Source organism: Ursus arctos, unplaced genomic scaffold, assembly GCF_023065955.2.
Source record: "Ursus arctos isolate Adak ecotype North America unplaced genomic scaffold, UrsArc2.0 scaffold_19, whole genome shotgun sequence".
Taxonomy (NCBI): domain Eukaryota; kingdom Metazoa; phylum Chordata; class Mammalia; order Carnivora; family Ursidae; genus Ursus; species Ursus arctos.
In genome coordinates, this window is record NW_026622863.1 from 56,850,366 (window position 1) to 56,873,542 (window position 23,177).

Below are 23,177 nucleotides of genomic sequence, written 5' to 3' on the forward strand. Positions count from 1 at the left end.
AATGGGGCCTGGTGGGAGGCAGTTGAGAAGACCCAAGGCCCAGCCCACGTGCGGGGGGGGGGGTGGTGTTAGAGAAATGGGATCTCCATTAGAGCGACTTTTTGAGAGGCTAATAAAACTGATGTGAAACTACTAAGGTGTGGTCCTTAAGGAGTTGGGGTGACGAGAAACAGGTGTGAGTGGTGGATGGGGTGTGGGTAGTTGGACTACTACAGGCCAACCCGCTCAGTCTCTGTAGGGATGGGGACAGACGTGAATCACACAGTCCCCACCCAGGGGTTAACTACGACATCTAGGAAACAGATGTGTAGGTCCAGTTCTGGGTGTTTTTTTCTTAATCCCACATCACCAGGCAACTCATTTCTGACACTACCTATGCGGGGGTAGTGTCAGAGCTCACAAGGGAAGGACTCCGTCCTAAAGACTGCCCCCCACCCCCATCAGATGCCACCGCAAGTGCAACTTGTCACCTGGGCTTCTGGTCGACCAGCAGTAGATTGGGGGTTTCCATGACTCACCCTTTGGGTTTGATTAATTTGCTAGAGCGGCTCACAGAACTCAGAGAAAGATTCTACTTCCTAGATCATCAGTTTACTATAAAAGGCTCCAACTCAGGAACAGCCAGATGGAAGGGACGCACAGGGCAAAGTGTGGGAAAAGGGCAAGGGGCTTCTGTGCCCTCTTCAGGGGGCCACTCTCCCCATTACGCATGCATTCACCAACCTGGAAGCTCTCTGAACTCAGTCTTTGTGGGTTTTCAGGGTGGTTTCATTATATAGGCATCTTTGAGTGCATCATTGGCCACTGGTGATTACTCAGTCTTCAGTCCCTCCCTCCCCAGGTTAGGGGCTGGGACTGAAAGTTCCAACCCTCTCGTCACCTGGTTGGTTCCCCAGGCAACCTGCCCTTACCTTGGAGTGCTTCCCCCTCCCTGCACCCCAGTTGCCTCATTAAGGAAGCAAATACACCTTCAAGGCCCTCATCACCTATGAAATTCCAAGGCTTTTAGCAGCTTTGTGCCGGGAACAGCACAAAGACCAAATATACATTTCTCATGAATCATAATATCAATGGGATAATACGATACACAAAAAGATCTGTGAGAAAACCACCTCGCTCTCCACTCACTCTGTCTCCAGTCAGCATTCCTAACCGTGCCTCCCCTCCCTGGATGGGCCCCTCCAATTAGAAGCACCGGATCTCTGATCGGCAGCCCCTCCTGACTCTCCACACACCGTTCATGACCTTGACCTTCTCATTCACCCATTCATTACTTCATTCAAGAAGCTGTGCCCAGTTGCCATGAGATTTACTGATATCTATCATAAAATAATAAGACTATTTAGCCAGGCCCATTCTAATAATAAGAAAATTAATTACAGCCTATGTTAAAACTGTCATATTAATAGAGGCTTACTCCCTAGAAATATTTATTGGGGACTCCACAAATAACAATAGTACCATATTTATAGAGGCTTCCTCTACTAATAATGGCAATTGAGGCCTTCTCTAATCGTAATTTATTGAGGCCTATTTAAGTAGACGTATTTACTGAGGCTTATTCCAGGAATCATATTTATAGGAGTTTATTCTAGCAATAATAATGATGTGGTACCTCGACTCATTGCCAATATCCACTTGAAAAGAAGAGGCATCTCAAATCTCACGTGTCCTGGTCTCTCCCACGTCCCATACCAACTCCTCCCATATCTCCCCATCTTGCCCCATTGTCATCCAGCTGCTCCAGCCAAGAGTGATGGAATCCTCCTCACCTGTTTTATTGTGTCCCACATCTCATTCATCAGCAAGTGGCGTTGGCTCTACTGAAAAATGTGTCCAGAATTTGATTCCTTGCTCTCCAGTTACCACCCTGATCTTGTCTCACCTGGCCTATGGCCTCAGCCTCCTAACTGGCTCTGCCAGTGCCCCTTCCCTCTTCCTGCCCCCACAGTCCATACACTACACAGCATCGAGAGGGATTTTCGTTAAAGCATGATTCAAATCACATCACCTCTCAGCTCTAAACCCCCCAGTGGCTCCCAGCGCCAATGAAATGCTAGTCTACCAAGGTCATACAAAGTGCCATGTGTTCCAGACCCCGCTAACTCTTTGACTCAATCCTTCCTCCCTCACTGAAGTTCAGGGGTCCCCAAGACCACTTTCAGTTTCAATGATTTGTTAGAAGGAGCCACTGGAAAGCTGTTATGCTCATGGTTACAGAGGATCGTAGCCAAAGGATACAGATGAAAATCAGCCAAGGGAAGAGGCTCGCAGGCAGCATCCAGACCAGGTGTGAGCTTCTAGTTGTCCTCTCCCAGGGGAGTCACACAGACAGCGCTTACTGCCTCCACCAACAATGTGTGACGGTCTGCACAGAGTATTCCCCACCGGGGAAGCTAACCCCAGCCTTGGCATCCAGGGGTTTCACTGTCCAAGGTCCGAGGTAGTTTTGTAGGCATGGAGAAATCACATGGCTGACCTCAGCTACTCAATCTTCAGCCCCTCCAGGGGTCATCCTGCTATGGCATGGCCCAGGACCCCCCCCCCCCCCCGGCCATAAACCACACAGACAGGACACACTATCTAGTGTGGCTCAAGGACCCCAGGTAATCAAAGACAGTCTTATCAGGCAGGACACGCCAAGGATTTAGAAGCTCCTTCCCAGGGGACAGGCCACTCCAATCCTTTGTCAAGGTCAATGCTTGGCTTCTCACTTCCTCTGCGCTGCGCCTTGCCAGCCACCATGCTGGCACCAGTGTGTGTCACCTCCTCCTGGACGGCTCTTTCCAAATGTCGGTCAGGTTTTTGCCCCAAAGTTACCTTTTCACTGCCGCTGACTACCTTATCTGAAATCACAACGCACTCCTCCCCCACTTGTTTGTTTTGCTTTTAAAGATTTTATTTTTAAATAATCTCTCCACCGAACGTGGGGTTTGCACTCACGATCCTGAGATCAAGAGCCACATATCCACCAACTGAGCCAGCCAGGCGCCGCTCAGCTCACTATTCTTTGCTGATAGTTTCCATCTAATGTTCTTTATTTTTTTATGTCAGAGCGGATACATGAGGCTACATTCTACTATAAGAAGTGCTGGTTGAATTAAATATTTCCGGGGGCACCTGGGTGGCTCAGTTGGTTGGGTGACTGACTCTTGATATCAGCTCAGGTCATGATCTCAGGGTCGAGCATGGGGCTCTGCGCTGAGCGTGGAGCCTGCTTGGGATTCTCTCTCTCCCTGCCCTTCTGCCCCTCCCCCAGCTTTCATGCTCTTTCTCTCTCTCTCAAACAAACAAAAAAATGAATTAAATATTTCCAGAGGCCTCCTATGGGCCAGGCTCCATGCTGGGCCCTGGGGGCCCCCAAATTAATCACACCTTGCTTCTTCCTTGGAGTTCTTGAGGTCTGAGGATGTGTGGGAATTGGTGGAAGGAGAGACACTTTGGGTCAAGCCAAGTAAACAAGGTCCCGGGAGATAATAATTGCGCTAGGCGTGTGGGAATACTGTCTTGGACTGAAGGGGGAGCCTTGGGACTGGGGGACCTCAGCTCTGAAGACAGAACCGACAGAATAAAGACCAGGTGTCTAGGGGGTCCAGGTGGGCCTGAGGACTGGGCAGAGCTTCTTCGGGGTGGGGCCTCAGAAGGAATTCCCTGAGCCTGGGAGAGGCTGGAAAAAGTTGGAAGAGACCCGGGGTGATTGAGAAACGCTGGTGGTGCTGGGACAGGACGGGTAGAGACCCAACGAGACCAACAACTGGGACAGCATGAGGGAGCCGGGGACTTGAGGTCTTGGGAAGAGCTTCAGAACACACACATCTTGTCAAGAAAAAAGGTGGAGTTTCTGCAGGACAACTGCATCTTCAATGTCATGTTTGGCTGCTTCAGGCTCACCTGGTGGCCTTAGTCTGCCTCTACTGGCTTGAGGTGCACGAGCCAGTGGGCACCAAGAACCTGGGCCATGCTAGTGAGGGTGGGACTTAAGCACACGAAAGAGGAGGGGCTCCTGGCTGGCCTTGAGCTCAAGCCCCACGTTGGGGGTAGAGATTACTTAAATAAATAAACTCAAAAAAAAAAAAAAAAAAAAAGGAGGGGTTATGAAACAGGGTTACAGGCTTGGGCCTGGGGGTGGGATTGAGATGATAATGAGTAGGGTCGAGGTAGGAATTATGGGGGGTAGGGCAGTGCATGAGGAAGTGGGGGTGGGGCTGGAAGTGTTATCTGGGCTGAACTTGGATTTGGACATGGGGTTGGGGCTGAGTTTGTGAATAAGAGGGTGGAGGTTAGGTTAGTTTGGAGGATGGGGTTAAATTAGAGGTTGGAGCTGGGGTTAAGGAGTGGGTTGTGTTTGGGGTTGGGGATGGGACTGGGTTTAGAGCTGGTCTTGGTCATGAAAACAGGGTTTGGTTTAGGAATCAGGATGGGGTTGAGTGTGTGGGTAGAGCCGGGGTATGGAGAGGGTTGGGTTGGGTTGGGTTGGAGAGGAGGTTATGGATGAGCATGGGGTTGGGTTGGAGGCTAGGGCTGGAGTTAAGGTTGGGGTAGAGATTGCAGATGGGCTCTGTGCGCTCACACTCCCTTCACCACACACCCATGGCCAGCCTCCCGAAGCCTGTCTGCTGCTCTTCACCAGAGTACTCGCACCGCCATATTTGTGTCGGTGCCCCTGCTGCTTATGACCTGAATCTGGCCCTGGGAGCCTGTCCTCATGAGCGTGTTCTCAGGAATGGTCAGTGACCTCAGGGGTGAGGGTCTGGGTGAGAGATGGGGGCCTGCAAACTGGGGCCTCCAATAATGGAAGATGACCCAGCCTCTTGAGTCACTCTGGGTCTCCCCTTCACCAGCTGCTGTGAGACTGCTGGCTCAGGTCATCTTCATGACAGAGGTCCTCCTCCAGGCCACTCCTCGATTCATAGAGGTCAAGGGTGCCTATGCCTCCTCCCTGGGCTGCGGCACCTTCCCTTTATACCTGTTCATGAGTGAGGTGAGGCACTGCTTAGGACCGGATGCTGGTATGGGAGAAGGAGGCTAGTGGTGGGAGGGTGGGACGGTCCTGTGTGCCTGCCTCTGCCCCTCAGGCACCCAGATCCTGGTGATGGAGCCCACCACACTGGAAGCCCTGCTCAAGGCGGAGCTGTCTGTGAACTCTTATCAGAGGAGGATGTGGACATGTCTTGCTCTCCACAAACTTTCCGAATTGTGATTCTCCACTGTTTGCTTGCCTGGGGGATAAGCTCCATGCAGGGATCCAGGAGTCTGAGCCCCCGCCTGCCCGCCTTCTCCTCAGGACCCAAATCCAGGCCTCCAGCCCTCTTCTCCTTCAGCCGCAACCATCCCGGCCTCCAGCCCCCTCCTTCCACAGAGAGTTGGGGCCTCCCTCTTCCAGAATGGAAGGTTGCGGAACCCACAGGAAAGCATGACACAACCCCCAACTGTCCCCTTTGGCCACATCCCCCCGTTTAACTCACACCCTGGTCTCATCTGTCACCTCCCACCTTGGGGCCCCCAAGCCTCTCTCTCACACCTCTTCCAGGAAGTCTCCTCTGATGTTGAGGGTTCCAAGGGTGGGAGGTATAGAACCTAAAACAGAGGCAAGTTCTGAGCCACCACCCAAACCACTGATGATGTGACACCCTCCCCACCACACACTGTGAGGGGAACCGGACCTCTGTGGGGGGAGGATGTTGTCGGGGCAACCAGGAAGGGAGGGTGTAGGGCAATACTCATCTACCCGGAACTGCATGAAACCAAACCGGCCTGGTTTTAAAGTCTTAAAGCCTTCTCTTTCTTGAGCTCAGAGGACCCAAGAGTCCAGCTCACCAGCCTCTTCGTCCCCAGGACCCAGACACCCAGTACTTACCTCCATGGAGCTCTGTCGGTCCTCGGCTCTACTCACTGGCTCCCTGGGCCTGGTGTGTACCCTGATTGCTCTGAGCACGGATTACTGGTTTGAGGCCAGGGGACCCGGCTTTTCATTACACTCGGGGCTCTGGCCAAAGGCGTTTAGGAACAATATAGCAGGTAAGGTATAGTGGTCTCTCCGGTTGGGGGCAGTGGGTTGCTGGAGGGGTGGGCACTGAAGTCTTACCTCTGAGCAGACTACATCCACGCGACGCAGAGCCTCCTCATTCTGGCCGCCGTGTGGGGCCTGGTGTCTGTGACCTTCCTGATCATGTCCTGCATCCCCTCACTGTCCGTTCGAGGCTCCTGGCCCCTGGCCTCTTCTATCATGGCTTTTGCTGCAGGTAGACTCTGGGCTGCCCTTGGGCTATGGGGATCGGTGAGTTCCTGCAGAGGGGCTGAGCCCTCTCTCGTCTTCATCCCCAGCCATTTTTGCCACGGTGGCCATGGTGGTCTACACCAGCGAGCGGTGGAACCAGCCTCAACACCCCCAGGTCCAGACCTTCTTCTCCTGGTCCTTCTACCTGGGCTGGGTTTCAGCTGTCCTCTTGTTCTGTACAGGTAACTGCTCCTCTGGGACCTGGATAGGCCGGCTGGGGCTCTGAGAGAGCAGGGTGGGGGCTAATGCTAACCTCTCTCTGCCACCGCAGGTGGCCTGAGCCTGGGTGCTCACTGTCGTGGCCCCCAGCCCGGCTATGACACCTTGTGAGCCAGAGGCAGGATGAAGCATTATTCGCGGAAGACCTCATCAGGAGCCACGGGCGCCTGCAACCCTCCCTCTAGCCCTCACACCAGCCTTCCCACTACCCCTCCACTTGTTTCTTCATCCATTCAACAAAAATTTGCTGGGATCTGGTTATTCTGAGATTAATTCAGCCACGACACAAGCTGACGGCAAGCCACCTCCCTGGTGGGCGACGCTCGGTGCCCAGAAAGGAGTCGGAGCCCCCAGCTGCTGTCAGGTGGCTCCCACGCATGGAGCCGGGGCCGGTGCGGACTCAGGCTTGGCCCCATGTCGGCAACATTCTCCAGCCCTTGTCTTTCTCCCTGGTTCTACCTTGAGACCCTGTCCTTTCTCTTTTCTCCTTTGTCTTTCCCACTTCATGCTCTTGCCTTCTCACTCCCTCTCTGATGTTGTCACCCTTTCTTCACTCTGGTCCTCCTCGCTCACTTCATTAATTCATTTACTCCTTCCGGGGGCTTTTCCTGAGCTCCTCCTTTCTGCTCCATCTCACTGAGGATGCTGATGGGAGTCTGACCCGGCACCCTGCCCACTGGGGGCTGTAAGTCCAGGGAGGGAAGTGAGACAGCAGCCAGAGCCCAGGATGGTGGGGAGAAAGACTGACTGTGTCAGGCCAGGGTGGAGGGGAGCTTTTTTGGGGGAGGGTGTTTAGGGGCTTCTCAAGGGCCAAGGAAAGGTCATCCAGGTGGAGGGACCCAAAGGTGGAGGTGTGGAAAGGCTGGGAGTTTTCAGGGGATGGAGAACAGTGCTTTGTGATGGAATGTAGAATGCAGGGGTGGTGGAGTATGAGGACGGACAGGCAGGTGGGAGCCAGGGCCCCTGAGGCCACAGTGACTCTCTTCTGAGGGAAACAGGGAGCTACAAGGTTGTGAGCTGGAGAGGGTCAACGTCAGTTCCAGGTGCCAGACAGACCCCTCTGGGGCAGGCAGAAGGGAGAGAGGAGCTTGGCAACGCCATGGTTGTGACTGGGACCAGGGCATGAGATGGAAAAGAGGGAAGGAGCCAGAAAGATTCAGGGGGGCAGAAGGAACCGGACTCAGGGATCCAAGGGCTTTATGGAGTGATGGGCAGGAGGGGGCAAGGATGATAGTGCCCAGGGGTCTGGCACAACCAACTGGGTGGGATGGCAGAGTCCTCCCTGGTTGGGTGGAAGTTGCTGAGTTCAGTCGGGATATGGTTGTCAGGGGTCTGGGAGAGAGACCCAGTGACAAGCTCCTCTGGTAAGAAGACACAGGATGGAGACTCCAGGAAAATGGGTTCTAAGTGGAGGGAGGAGGAGGAAGAGGGGCAAGAGCTTGCATGGGGACCGAAAGGGGTGCAGTCAGAGAGCTGGGGGCCTGGAGTGCTTATGGGATGAAGAGAAGAGTTTCCACAAGGATATGGCCTACTATGTCATGGCCTTTTGGCTCCCCCCAGACCTGCCGTCTGACTCTGCGCTGTCTGTGCTGGAAGAGTTGCTTACGTGTGTATGTGTGTCATGGGTGGGTGGGTGGTTATCTCTTTAAATGGCTGATGGGAGAGGAGATTCTGGAACTCCTCCTGCCTCACAGAGACCCAGTCTCCCTTCCCCCACTCCTCTGGACTCTGTGTCTAAGAAGCCCTGGTAGCTGGGTGTGAGTCACGTAGATGGGTGGGGGCATGGGGGTGGGGAGGGCACTGGACAGGCTAAAGGGACATTCCACTGGGGCACGGAGATCTTTGAAAGACAGGGAGGTTTCTAAGCAGTGATTCTTTGGGGGTAAGGTCTCAAGGCCCCCAGTAGGAGCAGTAGGCCATGAAGGTCTTGGGTTTGGGGACGGCCTGAAGGAGGGGTCCCCAGACAGAGGTGCTGGGGTGCAGTTAGACATGGAGGGACATGTGGGAGGGGGTTTCAAGGACTGGAAGGACCCGGGAGAGGGGTCTGGGGACGGGAGGGGGGTTGGCCAATCTTGCATGTGTGGCCCTCGGCAGCAGCCTCCCTGGCATGGGGGTGAAGCGGAGCCTTCAGAGCGGGGGCACCTTACTGGGCTTCTTGGCCAAAATCCTCACGATTCTCTCCACTGCCACCAACTACTGGATCCGCTACCCTGGGGGCCACAGTGGCCTGTGGCAGGAGTGTCATGGCGGCACCTGCTCCAACATCCCCTGCCAGAGTGAGGCCCGGCCCGCCCAGATGTTCCCCACTGGACAGACACCCCCCCCCCCGCCCCCGCGCAGACCGCAGCTGGCACAGCAGCTGGGCACATCCTGCGGCGCCCCCACACTCACCCCTTCCACTCCAGTCTCAGGTCCACCTGCTCCTCCGCCACAGAGACTACCACGAACCCCCACTTCGGGACCTACTTCCCTGTTGCGACATTAACTGCCCCTCATGGAGTAACCTCTAAGTCCCCATCCAAACCGTCAGCTCTGCTCCTAGCCCCGTACCGGCGGGTCGGGGTGGTGGCCAGGGGCGGCGCCAGCGCGGGGCTGAGGCGGCCGCTCTCCGCAGCCATGCTGGCGGTGACGGGGGCGTGCATGGTGCTGGCGGTGGGCTCCGGCATCGTGGGTTTGGTGATGGGGCTGCGCATTCTGTGCCAAGAGGGCGACTCGCGGGGCCAGACGACGAGCGGCATCTTCTTCCTCTACGGTGAGACGGCAGCGGTCCCTCAGTCACAGGGTGGGCCTGGGGGTTGCAGGGGGCAGGGGCTCAGGGGTCGCGCTTTCAGGCGCGGGGATGGGAGTGGGGGGAGGGGCCGGACACCCAGAGGAGGGGGCGTGGCTGGGAGAAGGGGCGTGGCTCGAGCGATGGGCGCGGCCTGGGTGCGGCCCCCCGGCCAAGCTCACCGGGTGCGCGGGGCCCAGGCCTGCTGCTGCTGATCGCCTTGACAGGCTACACCGTGAAGAACGCGTGGAAAAACGACGTCTTCTTCTCGTGGTCCTATTTTTCGGGGTGGCTGGCTTTACCCTTCTCTATTCTCGCGGGTAACCTGGACAGCGGGAGGAGGGTGGAGGAGACTGCCCAGAGGAACCCCTCCCCTCAGACTCCCAGCCGCCCTCCCGGGGACTCCTCAACACACTCCGCTCCCGACTCCCGCAGACCCGGCAGGGGTGCCCTTGGGGCTCCAAACCCCAGTCCGCGGGGCGCTCCCAGCCATCTGCCCCAGGACCCACCGTCCCCCACCCGCCCTCCGCTCCCCTCCCGCCAGGCTTCTGCTTTCTGCTGGCGGACATGATCGTGCAGAGCACGGATGCCATCAGTGGATTTCCCGTGTGCTTGTGACCGCAGCCTGTCTGGGGCGGAATAAAGGAACGGCTTTCACCGCCGCGGCTCCGCGTGCCTTTCTGGGGGAACACGGCGGACACGAACGCACGCGGGAACATGGATATGGAAAGGACGGGGGACTGGGACACGGGGGTACCTGGGGGTTCAGGGAGGACATAAGCACACGAACCTACAGGGAACGCGGAACATGGGGACACGAGCATGGAGTGGTCAAGGCGCTTGGAGGGGGAACGGGACACAGGGGTGGTGGGGTCAGGAGAGCACATGGGCGCTTGGAAGGGATGTAGGGACATGGACGCGGGAAAACGGATATGGGGGGAACGTCAGAGGCATGATCGTGGGACGAGGAACGTGGCAAGAAGAAAATGGGGAGACACACAAGAGGACGCAGGGGTACAGGCATGGCGACTTGCGGAGGCGAGGAAAAACTGGGGAACTGGGGGAGGGATAAATCCGAGGGCGTTGGAGAAAGTTTGGGAGGCCCGGGAGGAGCCCCACTCCGGGAACACCTCCCTACGCGCACGACCTTTCTCCTAGTTCCCGACCACGCCCCCTTCACTAAGTTCTTTTCCCTTCCCCTCAGGTCCCGCCTCTTTCTCCGGAATCCGTTCTCCATTGGTCCGAATCCTCTTGACACACACCCTCACCTCCCCTCCGGGCCCCGATTGGTCCTTTGTCAGGGCGGAGGCGGGCACCGCAGCAGTTGACTGGGTGGCCGCGCGGGGCGCAGGCGCAGAAGGGGGGTGGGCGGGACGTCTGGATCCAAAGGCGGAGTGAGACAACTGAGCGGGGCAGCGGCAGGAAGATGGCGGAGCTGCGCGCGCTCGTGGCCGTAAAGAGGGTCATCGACTTCGCTGTGAAGGTGACCGGGCCCCCCCCCACCTCCCCGAACCCCGCGGCCGTGTGCTTCCGGGGTCACTGTATAGGGGGTCTTCTCGTACGTCTGATCTCTGCCGCTCTTCCCCCCAAACGTCAAAGTCACACGTGAGGGCAAAGATCAAGGACTGTGAGGTTCAGACTTCAGATCCTCCTTATTCAAACCCGGCCCCTCCGGGGTCATGACCCCGTTCCCTTTTCTCAAGTTTTTGGACTCACTGTCTTAATAATTGTGTGCAGTACGAGTTACTTTCTCTATTTCTTACCTGCTGGAGGTGCCACGGCCCCTATGTAATATTTGGAGAAACTGAGGCGTAGAGAGGTCACTCAGCTAGGATGGGGTGGAGCCGAGATTCCTGTCCAGGTCCGTCAGACGCCTCAGCGCAACTGGTGCTTTGCACACAAGCCACACTTTGACCTGTTAGGCTGCATTGCACACTCAGGTGACTGTTAACTTGGGAACCCAGAAGCTTTCACCCTGCTCTAGCCAGGAAGGGAGGGAGAAGGCCTTGCTAGAGATGAAATCCTGTGACTGAGCTGGTGTCCTGGCTCCCATTCCCCATGAGAAGGCTGGGGGGCAACATCTTTGAGGTCCTGGCTTGTCCCCAGAGAGAAGCTGGTGGGGACAGAGGTGAATCAGACACAGCCCCTCCGGCCAGTTTCTCGAAATACTTGGCTTAAAGCAGACTGAAGGTGGTGACTGCCCCTCCGTGTCTGTCCCCACCATCAAACTGGGATTCCACCTCTGTGGTTCCAGGATTGCCCAGCAAGGGGCCTGGCATGCCAGAGGCCTCGGGCGTGCATGAAACCAGGGTCCCTGCCGGCTTGGGGAGTGAGGTGGGAAGAAGGGAGCCGGACTTGGCATGGAAACCTCAGTGATCATAACTGCTCAGGTTTAGTGAGTGCTTATTGTGCAAGTGGCAGCCCTCCGAGTCCTTGACAGAGACTGACTCATTCAGTGCTTTCAGTATCCTCTTGGTAGGATGAATCCATCCCCTTGGGCGGGTGAGGAAAGTGCGGCCCGCCGAGGTCCTGTTCCCTGCTGGATGACCCAGATCCAGGCAGCCACAGGCAGGATCTAAGTTCTGCCCCCAGTCTCTGCTCCTCACTTTTTTTTTTTTTTAAGATTTTATTGCTTATTTAAGAGAGAGAGAGCAAGCGCACAAGCGGGGGAGGGGGAGAGGGAGAGGGAGAGGGAGAAGCAGACTCCCGACTGAGCAGGGAGCCCGATCTCAGGATCCTGAGGTCTTGACCTGAGCCAGAGGCAACCCTTTAAGCTGAACCAGGCACCCCTCCTCCCATTTTCACTCTACAGCTGCAGCGAAGCCCTGACAGGAAAGGGCAGGCGTGTTGTCTTCAGCTGCTCTTGGGGTCCTGGGACCTTCTCTCCTGGTTTCCTCCCGCTTCTAGCTGTTGCTTTGGGCTCTGTCGCCCCCTGGGCCTCCCTGTGCCCCAGCCCTGGTGTCCATGGCCTGAGATGCCTGGGTCGTATCTCTCTCTGCCCCCCGGCAGGCCCCAGTTTGATGGGCTTTGGGTCCCATCCTCACCCAGTACAGGGCCTGGCATATGGATGTGTGTGCTGAATGAGAGATCAAAGAGAGGGTATCAGCTGCTGTCCTGTCCTAGGGGTGTGTGCTGCCTGTCCCTCCCATACTGCCCCGGGGCTCTCTCTACTGCATCCTGTCTGCTGGCTATGTGTATAGGTGCCCTTTCTGAAGAAATAAATGGTTCAGACATTGCCAACTCCCTGGGCACCGGGCCAGAGCCCCAGTACCGTTGCCCTCCTTCCCTCACCACCACCGCCGCCTGTTACTTGTCAGCTGGTCCCCTTCTCCATCCTCATGGGCCTAGCATTTCAGACTTCCCCTCCTCCCACCTGGCCCCACACGCAGTCTCCTCCCTGGTTCTCAGTATTTCCTTCAGTCCATCCTCTCCCAGCCTCAGGGCTCTTCCTGCACCCCAAGTTGCCCTGAGGCTCCCCAGCACCCTCAGGACAAAGTCTGAGCCCCTCATCCTGGCGTTCGAGACCCTTCGTGGTCTTGCTGTGGTCCCTGCTCTGCCATCCACGGTGCCCTGTCCCTTCCTCACTGTTTGTGCTTCCACAGCTCCCACCTTATCTTTCCTGACAGACTAGGCCCTTTCTTGCCTTGGACCTTTGCCCCCCTCACTGAACCTTCTGCCTGGGCACCCTTCCCTCTCTACATCTGCTCTTTGTTCCTCCCTTGTCATTCCTAACTTGACCTGTCAACCGTATCAGAAGTTTAGTGATTCTCTGGTATCACCTCCTCCAGGGAGCTCCCCCTACCCCCACCCTCTCAGGCCTCTTGATGTGTCTTCGGACACTCCTGCAACTCCCTGGGCTTGCCTCTCTCAGCTCTGCTCCCACACTGCTTTGGGATCCTCTGCTCACCCAGGTGTCACCCCCACACCCAGAACAGCAGCTCCTCGGGGTGCGTGCCGGGTCTCACCCACTCTGTTCCCAGCATGGCTTTTTCACCTCCTTCCAGCCTTTGCTCAGATGTCACCTTCTCTGTGGGGCCTTCCCTGGACACTGACTTAAAATTGCAGCCCCCATCATCTCTGTGCCCTCTCTTGCTGTAATTTCTCCCATACTCTTACCACTTTGTAATCCACAGTGTAATTTTCTGATCGCTCACTTTAGTGTTTGTCTCTGCTTCCAGAATTCAAGCTCCAAGGTCGGGAGGAGAGTCTGTCTGATGTAGTCACCACTGTCTTAAATATCGGTTATGTTCTACGGTTCAGGACCCACTTCAGGCCAGCTGCCTGGGTCGGCTTCCTGCTGTGTGACCTTGGGGGAGTTGCTTAACCACTCTGAGCCTTATTTTTCTCCTCTCTACAATGGGGATAACAGTAGTACCTCCTGTATTGGGTGACAGTGCAGATTAAATGGGCTGTTAGGATAGTGCCTGGCTCACGGGAAGTGTTGGCCTTGGCTGGCACTCAGGGAGTGTGGTTATTATTGGTAAAACTGGTAATGGAAATTTTTTTACTCTCCGGTCAGAGCACAACAAATGCTCTGCTCGGTGTGTGTCTGCATGTATGTGTGCGATTATGTGTCTGGGGTGTTAATTCATAAGCATTTGGCAACCCAGGAATACTCAGTTGTGGCCAGGGATACATTTTCCATGAGCCGATGAGGCCGTAACCTTCAGCGTTTCTTTCAAGGCCCAGGGAGAGACTGAACCAATTTTACATTCGTGATTTGGTGTGTGTTTTCCTAAAGAGGCTCCGCCAGAGGCTGGAGACTTCAGGCCCCAGAAAACCTGTTTCCAGCTCTCGGCCTAACCCCAACCAGCCACGCCTTCCCTCGGTTCTGGAAGCGCCCGGCCTTTTCCCCTTCCCTTCACCCCTCCTGTCCTCGGCAGGGCTGGCACCTCCTCGTCCCTTAGGTCACGACCCATGTCAGCTCTGTGAGGATGTTGGTCCTCTTTGCCTGCCCGAGATGAGGTCTGCTCTAGAAGGGTCTCAGAGCGCTGACCACCCCCTTAGTCATCTGTCGCTGGCATCCCTCCCTGGCCACCATCTCCCCGTCTGGCCTTGGCTGTCCCGGTCACTCTCCGTCCCAGCCACTGTCATTCCTCATTTCGTGGACTAACAGCCACCCAGCTATCTCCCCACTTTCCGCTCTTGCTGCGCTCCCAGTCTTCCCCACCAAGAATCCAGAACGACCTTGCGAAAACCTAAGTTGCATCCACTTACCTCTGTATCGTCCTTGCTCTTGGGATGCAGACCCAGCTCCCCTTCTGGAACCTGCTGGGCCCTGCACGGTTAGCTAGTTCCCTGGTGCAGCTCAAGCAGATTCAGCAGCTCCAGAAAACGCAGACTGGTTCTCTTCCCAGACGTCTGAATGCGTCTACTGAGCTAAGGTCAAGGTGTCTTCAGCCCTGAGTTCCCTCTGGAGGCGCAGGGAGAATCCGTGTCCTTGTCATTTCCAGCTTCCAGAGGCACCTGCGTGCCTCGCCTCACCTTCTTCCAGCTTCAAAGCCTGCAGCACAGTACCTTCACGGGCTCTCTGACCCTGACACTACCCCTCCCACGTATAGCAACCCTTGTGATTACATGGGGCCCCCAACCAGAGAACCCAGGACAACCCCCCCCCTCAAAATCATTAAATTAATTACATTTGCAAAGTCCTTTTTTGCCATGGAAGTGACATTCATAGGTGTCAGGGATTAGGATGAGGAGGTCTTGAGGACCCGCTATGGTGCCCATCACAGTAGTTCATCCTCTGGCCTGATGGCAGACTGTGCTCCCCTTAAACCTCAGGGCCTTTGCACATGTTCTCACCCCACCGAACACTTACTCTCACACGTGACCTGCTCAACTCCAATTCATCTTTCAGGTGTCAGCTCTACTGCCACTGCCTCAGGGAAGCCTTCCGCGACAGCCTCCAACATCAGACTAGGTCACAGGCCCCCATCCTCCTCTCTCAGAGTTCCCCAGACTTCTTCATGGATTGTCAGGTGGCATAGCAGGGGATTTGAGTGCTTGGGTCCTAGAAACCACCGACTGGCCCGCTACTTTGCTTGGGTGCCTCGGTTTCCTCATCTGCCCACAGGGACAATGACGGCTCCTCCCTCGTTGGGCTGTCACCAAGATTAATGAGTTAGGTTAATTGCTTAGAACAGGGCTCCTGAATGATGCTCCTTCCGTGCCCAGTGGCCAATAGTATTCTCCCCGTTGGCTATTAAGAGGGGTATGGTGGGCTGGGAAGTGGCCCTGCTAGGCTATTCAGGCCCCCATCCGTGGGTGAATGGTAGCCAATTTGGAAGCAGGGTCTTTGCAGTGGTGCCTGAGTTCAGGCTCCTGAGATGGGGAGGTTATCCTGGGTCTTCCAGGTGGGCCCTAAATGCCATCTCCAGAGTCTTCATAATAGAGAGGCAGCGGGAGCGGGAGGAGCCAAGGGATGGATTCTGCCCTAGGGCCCCCGAGGGGCCGTGCCCTGCCAGCACCTTGCTCGCAGCCCAGCGAAACTGATGTTGCCCTTCTGGCCTCGAGGGCTGTGTGACCGTAAGCCACCGAGTCAACAGCACTGGGGAATGGCAGTCACAGGAAGCTAATAGGGGGACGGCTAGCTGTTCATACCACACCCCCTGCGCTCGACCCGGACCTCCCAGGCCAGTGGGCCTTGCTCCCTTGCTCGGGCAGCGCCCCAGAATCCGGCTCGGGGCCAGCACACAGTCGGTGCTCAGTACAGACGGACCGTGAGAGGAAAGGAAAGAGCGGGGTTTGCCTGTTCCGTAGCTAGGCCTTCGATGCCAGTGTTTCGCAGGCTAGAACATGACCATGTGTCAGTCATGAGATCCACGTAGACGGCTGGCATTTAAGGAAGAGCAGAAGATGTCAGGGTACGGTGTACAAAGTAAGGGGAAGTCTTGTTCACCGAACCTCGCATCGCAGTGGCATTTCTATCGATCCCTGAGTATGTGTCGTGTATTTGTAATGGACTCGGGAGTATGATAAAGTGTATTTCACACTGGGGTTTATGGCAAACAAAAATTAGAGAAACATTGTCTTGGGCCCCAGGAGCAGTGAGGACAGAGTCGGACGAGCATGTCCGATGTCCCAGGTGCTCCACAGATGTCTGAGTAAGACCCTGAGAGCATGACCCTGTGCCCACCTGTGAATTCTCATCTGCTGTGTCCCCAGAGCTGTGGGACCCTGGACAAGGCCCTGCCCCTTCCGGGTGCCCATTGTCCCCGTCCAGCCCTTGCCTTCTTGCCTGTTTCCCCTGACCCTGCCCCTGCCCCTTCCCTTTGTGGCTCGGCAGATCCGGGTAAAGCCTGACAAGACGGGTGTGGTCACGGATGGAGTGAAGCACTCCATGAACCCCTTCTGTGAGATCGCCGTGGAGGAGGCCGTGCGGCTCAAGGAGAAGAAGCTGGTGAAAGAGGTCATTGCTGTCAGCTGCGGGCCCACCCAGTGCCAGGTGCTCAGATCCCGGGGAGCAGGTGCCAGGGCCCCGAGGCCTGGGTCTACGGGAGGAGAACCTGGGACCAGACTCCCTGGGGCTGGAAGCCGAGTCAAGCCCCTTCTTCCGGCAGGAGACCATCCGCACGGCTCTGGCCATGGGCGCGGACCGAGGCATCCACGTGGAGGTGTCAGCGGCAGAGGCAGATCGCCTGGGTCCCCTGCAGGTGGCCCGCGTGCTGGCCAAGCTGGCAGAGAAGGAGAAGGTGGATCTGCTGCTGCTGGGCAAGCAGGTGAATGTGCCCCCTGCTGAGGACGGGGGGGGGGAGAGGGGCAGGAGCCGCGATGACGGGGTCCAGGCTGAGTGGAGAGTTTGAGCAGGGTGGGCAGGGTGACTGTGGACGTCAGAAAGACTCCGGGGTCCCGTGGGGTAAGATTGGAGCCCTGGGGGCTGTGGCGATGGTCTGTGTGGAAGAAGAGGAGGCCGACGGACAGAGCAGACAGACGTGTGGCTGGAGGGACAGGGCTTGAGCTGTAGGGAGTGAGGGGGAGGGCGGAGTTCGAGACGGTGCTGGGGTCTGGCTGGGAGACACAGAGGGGAATCTTCTGGAAGAGCAGTCAGGAATTGTAGAGAGCCCGGGAAGACATGGGGAGGTGGTTTGTGGGGAAGACAGCTGTGTGTTTCTGAAAGCCTGGGCTGCCACAGAGACCTGAGGCTTCTGGAAGGTGCTGGGGAGCCTTGGGAGGCCTGTGAGCAGGGGAGGGATGGGATCAGCTCTGGGTGCAAAAAGACCTCTCTGAGGCCATGAAGAATGGACTAAAAGGGGAGAGATTGGAGTTTGGAGTTTTGGGAGGAGTTTGGGGGGTAGTGGTGAGCTAGAACCCTGCCTACCACATTGTACCCCCACCTGGGGCGGACATGAGTCTGGCTCAGCTATTTCCTCAGGAGACTGGGCAGGTGACACCCTTCCTCTGGGTCGCCTGCCCACCCCCTCCCATTTGAGGACAGACATTGCGGCCTCACTCGGGGTGGGGGCAGAGGGTCATCAGAAGAGCCACAGTTGGACAGCAGTGGGATGGGAGAGACCAAGGGGCAGGGGCTTAGGGACAGAGGCTGAGAAAGAATGTCAGAGACTGAGAGATAAGATAGGGCACAGAGATGGCACAGGAGACTCAGAGAGAGAGCCAAGGCCCTGGCTGGAAAAGACAGGGATTCCTGCAGGCTGGATCAGCCCCTGCAGAGATGGGGAGGGTGATGGGTCTCTGTAGGTTGTTGGGTGTCCTACCCAGCCCTGCACAAGTCAGGCAGTAGAAAACAAGAGAGATGACAACCAGCAAGGGAAACAGTACAAGTCAGTAGGCTGAGGCAGAGGGCCTAACCAGAGAACAGGCCAAAAAGACATGGTCTGGGTAGGGCTCAGTGCTCTGGGGACCCAGGTCTCATGCCAGCTCCCCAGGACACTGGTACTGGCAGCATGGCCTGTGGAAGCCTTCTGCATTCACTGGTGAGTCTCAGACTCATGTCCTGCCTGTTTGGGTTGTCAGGGACAGTTCCTGGGGTCAGGGCCTCCAGCTGAGAAGATACAAGATAAACTGGTCAGGACACTCTTCATTGTAGGCGGTAGTCAGAAACAAACTGGCTCAAGTCAGAAAGGGAACCTGTTAGCTTATACAGGGCAGCTTCAGGTATGGCTTGATCCAGGGTCACATGTCAGCTCTAGGCTCTGCTCCTCTGTCTTGTCTTTACTTTTCTGCATCTCTAGGCTCATATCCCACAAGCCTCCCCAGTGGCAAGAGCCTCTTTCCCAAAGGCTCCAGCAAAGCTTTCAGAGCTGACTCTTCAGTGGTCCAACTTGAGTCAAGTATCCATCCCCGAACCAATCACTAGGGTCAAGGGATAGAACGTCCTTATTGGCCCTGCTCATTCAGCTCCCCAGTGTGGCTAGCCCAGGTCCTGGCTCACGCACAGGGGGCTTCCGTGAATATTTATACGGGGGCAAAGATTTGGCATCGAGATGCTGGGTGTCTTTATGGGCTCCTGGACAAATGACTGCCTATCTCTAGGCCCGAGTTGGGGGATGAGATCATTTTAGACCAGGCGTCTGCAAACTACGGGCCATGAGCGCCACTGATTGTATAAATAAAGTTTTATTGCTACGCTGCCACACTTGTTGCTTTATGGAGGCCCCTTGTGTGTGGCTGCTGGTGCCCTGCTGAGGTAGAGCTCAGTAGCTGTGACAGAGACCACATGCAATTTAGAAAATGCTGGCCAACCGCCATCTAGACAGAGGCCCGAATGGTATGTGGAAAGACCCATTGTCATACAGTCTCTCTCTCTCCACCCAGGCCATCGATGATGACTGTAACCAGACGGGGCAGATGACAGCTGGATTGCTAGACTGGCCGCAAGTAAGGCTGGAGTGGGGAGCACCTGCTGGGGGCCAGATCTGGGGGCTCAGAACAGGGCCACCCTTGTCCCTGCCCTTTTGGAGGGAGGCAAGGTTAGTAAGACAGTTCGGCTATTCCAGCCTGTGGGAAGGAGATGCACACGGCCAGGACACCAGGCCTCATCTGGGCCCTTGGTGCTCTGTCTTCAGCCCTGTCACTCGGCACCCACACCAAATCCATCCCTGCCCCGGGGCCTTTGCACTTGCTGTTCCGTCAGCCTAGGACCCGCTTCCCTCAGATTGCCTTATGGCTTTCCCACTCTCTCCTTCAGGTCTCTGCTCAGTCATTACCTCTTTAGAGAGGCCTTCCTTGCCCAGCCTGTGTGAAATTCCGGATGCCCCACTCCCCACCTATGCCAGTCCAGTAGAAACACAAGCCACTTAGGTGATTTACAATTTCTCATAGCCAGATTAAAAAAGTAAAGACACAGGCAAAATTAATGGCAATTTAACTGAACACTTCTAAACTAGGATCATCTCAACGTGTAATCAGTATAAAAAATACCGAGCTGTTCTACATTCTTTTTTCTTTTTGCATGAAGTCTTCGAAATCCGGTGTGGCTTTTATATCTGCAGCACATCGCAGTCGAGATGCTGCATTTCCATCCGAAATACTTAACTTAGATTCCTAAAACTCACAGCTGGAAAAGTACGTTCACTCCCCCCGCAAGTTGTTCCAAATGGACTTAAACGTTTTCCAGGGACTGCATCGAGTACCTGTTTTTCTTGTTATCTAACGGTTTTATTGAGATCGAGTGACCCTACGATAAACGCACACGTGTGAAGTGTGCCCCTTGATAAGCTTGGGAACACACGCCCATGAAGCCATCATCGCAGCGATGCTCATATATTTGGCTTATTGGTCTTTCGGTGTATTTATTTATTAAAAAGATTTATTTATTTATTAGAGAGAGAGAGAACAGGGGGAGGGGCAGAGGGAGCGAAGCGGACTCCCCGCTGAGCTCGATCTCATGACCTTGACTCTGGCCTGAGCCGAAATCAGGAGTCAGGCACTTAACAGACTGAGCCACCCAGGTGCTCCTCGGTCTTTACATTTAAATTAATGAATTAAGATGAAAAATGCCATCCCTTAGTTGCGCTAGCGACGTTTCCTACGCTCAGAAGACACTCTAGTCCTGTGGCGGCCGTATATGTGTTTGGTTCCCGGCAGTCTTCCTGGCCAGGGTAGATGTGTACGAAAGCCAGGGCCCTGTTGGTCGTGTTCACGGTGTATCCCCAGGGCTGGCTCATGGGGCGACGGAACATTCCAGCTAAGACTGGAAAGGTTTGTCCAGTGAATAAGTGAACGGAGAGAACAGGTTGGTGGGACAAAGCAGGTGGAGGTCCGTCAGCAAATGTGGAGTCCGGACTGAGGGGCAGAGGGGGCTTGGCCAGAGCATGGCCACTGAGCGAGGAAGATGGGGTCCTGGCAGATGTTTCCAGGCTCAAGGTGAGCACCTTGAGGGGCCTCGAAGGGAGCCCCAGGGGACAAAATGGTGGGTCGGGGGAGCAGGGCATGCAGCCAGCTCTTGAGCTGACCAGTGGTGGGCGACAGTGAGCACATTTTCTCAGCCTTTCTCAGCTTCCGTTTTGCTCATCTGTAAAGCGGGGACCTGACAGCGTTCCCGCGAGTGCCTGCTGACTTAGCGCGTGTTAAGTTGTTCAGAACAGCGCCCTTCCACTCCAGACGCGTTCATCGTTACTAAGGTAGGTTAATCACAGGCACCTAGCTAGAAGGTTCAGGCCATTAGGACCCGCGCCTTGGCTCCCAGTGAAAGTACAGGTACCCGGCCCGAGAGTTTTGAGATCCCTTCCTGTGGCTTCCTGCTGTGTCTGCACTTGACGTCTGTAGCTTATGGGGCAGGGCTCTCTCTTCTCTTCTCTCATTCATTCCCTCACTCGTGCACGCACTTCTGCCGCTCTGTGCCCGCCTTGAGTGAACCTCACCCCCACCCCCGTCTCCCCAGGGCACATTCGCCTCCCAGGTGACGCTGGAAGGGGACAAGTTGAAAGTGGAGCGGGAGATTGACGGGGGCCTGGAGACCTTGCGGCTGAAGCTGCCTGCTGTGGTGACCGCCGACCTGCGGCTCAACGAACCCCGCTACGCCACGTTGCCTAACATCATGGTGAGCGCTGAGCGGATGGGTCCCCGAGGGCCCGGGAATGGGTGAGTGCACGGCAGGCCCAGTGCCTCCCTGGTGCTCAGGGGAGGGGAGAAAGGATCCAAGGGACTTCTTATCCAAAGGAAGGGCTCACCCGGCTAAAAGGAAGAGTTCACTGTTCAGCGTGGCCAGCCGGATGGGGTCATTGGGTCATCTTAGCCAATAGGGAGAGTTTAGCATGCCGTCCCCGCCACGAGGAAGGGTACAGTGGGCCATCTCATCCAGTAGGGTGGGTTCAGTGGGTCGGCGTGGCCAAAAGTCCGTGGAGTCATTACTGTCGGAAGGTTGACGTTGCCAGTCCATTTCAGCCAGTGAAGGGCTTCCCAAGGCAGCTAAAAGAGGACCCTCAGTAGAAGGGCTTGCCAGGACATCCCTGCCCACAGAAGTGATCTATACCAGGCCCCATAAGAGGCCTCACATGTCCTGGCTAGTGGGTAGGTCCAGACAAGTTCGGGCAACGGGGCTCGTTGTGCAGATGTAGCAGATGGGGGGGCGGGGGGGAGGCTGCTGGAGGGGGGCAGGGGCTCCGGCATCCCCGTGAGCTGGGGCTGCCCGTGTGCAGAAAGCCAAGAAGAAGAAGATCGAGGTGATCAAGCCCGGAGACCTGGGTGTGGACCTGACCTCCAAGCTGTCCGTGGTTAGCGTGGAGGACCCACCCCAGCGTACGGCCGGCGTCAAGGTGGAGACCACAGAGGACCTGGTGGCCAAGCTGAGGGAGATTGGGCGGATTTGAGCCCCTTCCCTGAAACTCAGCAATAAAACTATGACCCTCCCGACGACTGTCTCTGTTAACTCATTCCCTGGAGACCTGGTCTTTGATTCACTCAACAAACATTTACTTAAATCTCCTGTGTGCCAGGCCCTGTGCTGGGTGACGCCGGGGACCCAGGTGAGTCACATCCAGTGCTGAAGCGGGGGGGGGGGGGGGGCGGGGAATGGACACGGGCAGGGGCAGCTGTCTGCAGGGTGCCGAATGCTCTAAGGAGAGGTGACACCACGCACTTGGGAGCCCACCTGGGGCATCTGACCTCGCACGTGGAGCCAGAGAGCTTTCCCAGGGAGAGGGCATCTCGGCTGAGTCTGGAAGACACCTGTCCGTGAGGTGGGGAGAAGGGCTTTCCTCTTCAGAGTGTTTGCCGGGGACTCGCAGGTGTCAGGCCCCTGTCGAGGCTCGGGATACAAGGGGGAACGAAGCTGGAAGCTCAGGGTCCGGCTGGGGAGACAGACAGACCACAATCAAAGCGTCAGGTGGGGTTAAAGAGCCGGGGCTGGAGTCAGACTTGGTGATTTTGCAGCCTCGCTCACGGTTACTGGCTGTGGGGTCTTGAGTGAGTGACACCCCATGTCTGAGCTTCGGTTTCCTATCTGGCTGATCAAAGTAGGAAGAGCTTAGTGTAGTGGTGAAGGGCTCGGGGTCTGGATCCTGAGGCCCTGGCCAGGCCACCCCCCACTCTCTGAGCCTGGATTTCCTCCTCCCTTGGGTGCAGTTAGTAATAATACCCGCGTGCTGGTTGTCTGGCGTGGCATAACGAACCACCCCAAAACTCAGAGGCTTAAGCCACCAATCATTCATTTTGCCCGTAAATCTGAAATTTGGGCGGGGCTTGGCAGGACAGCTCACCTCTCCAGGCTGCGACATCGGTTGGGGTCTCGAGTGGGGTCAGAGGATCGACATCCAAGATGACTTTGTCACGTGGCCTGCAAGGTGGCCGGGTTGTCGGCTTGAGCTGGCTGTTGACCAGGGGCCACGATTCCTCTCCGGGGGGCTGCTGGAGCTAGCTTCGTCACAGCCTGGCTGCTGGGTTCCAACAGGGAGCGTTCTAGCACACAGGAGGTGGAATATGCCGGTCTGCAGGCCGAGATGCGGACCCTCGCAT

At 56.3% G+C, this 23,177-nt stretch overlaps 3 protein-coding genes across 6 annotated transcripts; all 3 read left to right on the forward strand.

The window, feature by feature from the left end:
- Window positions 1-5,743: 5,743 nt before the first annotated feature.
- Window positions 5,744-7,213, forward strand: NKG7 (natural killer cell granule protein 7). The gene is made up of 4 exons (XM_026488312.4): window positions 5,744-6,018; window positions 6,096-6,242; window positions 6,325-6,459; window positions 6,549-7,213. Exons 1-4 carry the CDS (start codon window positions 5,862-5,864, stop codon window positions 6,605-6,607), a joined length of 498 nt encoding a protein of 165 aa, XP_026344097.1. The 5' UTR covers window positions 5,744-5,861; the 3' UTR covers window positions 6,608-7,213.
- Window positions 7,214-8,548: 1,335 nt separating this feature from the next.
- On the forward strand, window positions 8,549-10,551 carry CLDND2 (claudin domain containing 2). Of its 3 annotated transcripts, XM_026488270.3 has the most exons (4): window positions 8,549-8,772; window positions 9,111-9,248; window positions 9,464-9,583; window positions 9,808-9,920. In XM_026488270.3, the coding sequence occupies exons 1-4, from the start codon at window positions 8,604-8,606 to the stop codon at window positions 9,879-9,881; spliced, it is 501 nt and encodes a 166-aa protein (XP_026344055.1). In that variant the 5' UTR covers window positions 8,549-8,603; the 3' UTR covers window positions 9,882-9,920. The 3 variants fall into 3 exon arrangements, 2 of the variants coding, with proteins under 2 accessions (XP_026344055.1, XP_057170561.1); XM_057314578.1 differs by lacking the exon at window positions 8,549-8,772 and having other exon boundaries at window positions 9,053-9,248; window positions 9,464-9,920; XR_008960174.1 differs by lacking the exons at window positions 8,549-8,772; window positions 9,464-9,583; window positions 9,808-9,920 and adding an exon at window positions 10,468-10,551 and having other exon boundaries at window positions 9,178-9,248.
- Window positions 10,552-10,589: 38 nt separating this feature from the next.
- On the forward strand, window positions 10,590-22,076 carry ETFB (electron transfer flavoprotein subunit beta). 2 transcript variants are annotated; one of them, XM_026488290.3, is made up of 6 exons: window positions 10,590-10,746; window positions 16,552-16,710; window positions 16,826-16,984; window positions 19,038-19,100; window positions 21,106-21,264; window positions 21,863-22,076. In XM_026488290.3, exons 1-6 carry the CDS (start codon window positions 10,690-10,692, stop codon window positions 22,031-22,033), a joined length of 768 nt encoding a protein of 255 aa, XP_026344075.1. In that variant the 5' UTR covers window positions 10,590-10,689; the 3' UTR covers window positions 22,034-22,076. The 2 variants fall into 2 exon arrangements, with proteins under 2 accessions (XP_026344075.1, XP_044235987.1); XM_044380052.2 differs by having other exon boundaries at window positions 10,637-10,746; window positions 21,106-21,305.
- The last annotated feature ends 1,101 nt before the right edge of the window (window positions 22,077-23,177 follow it).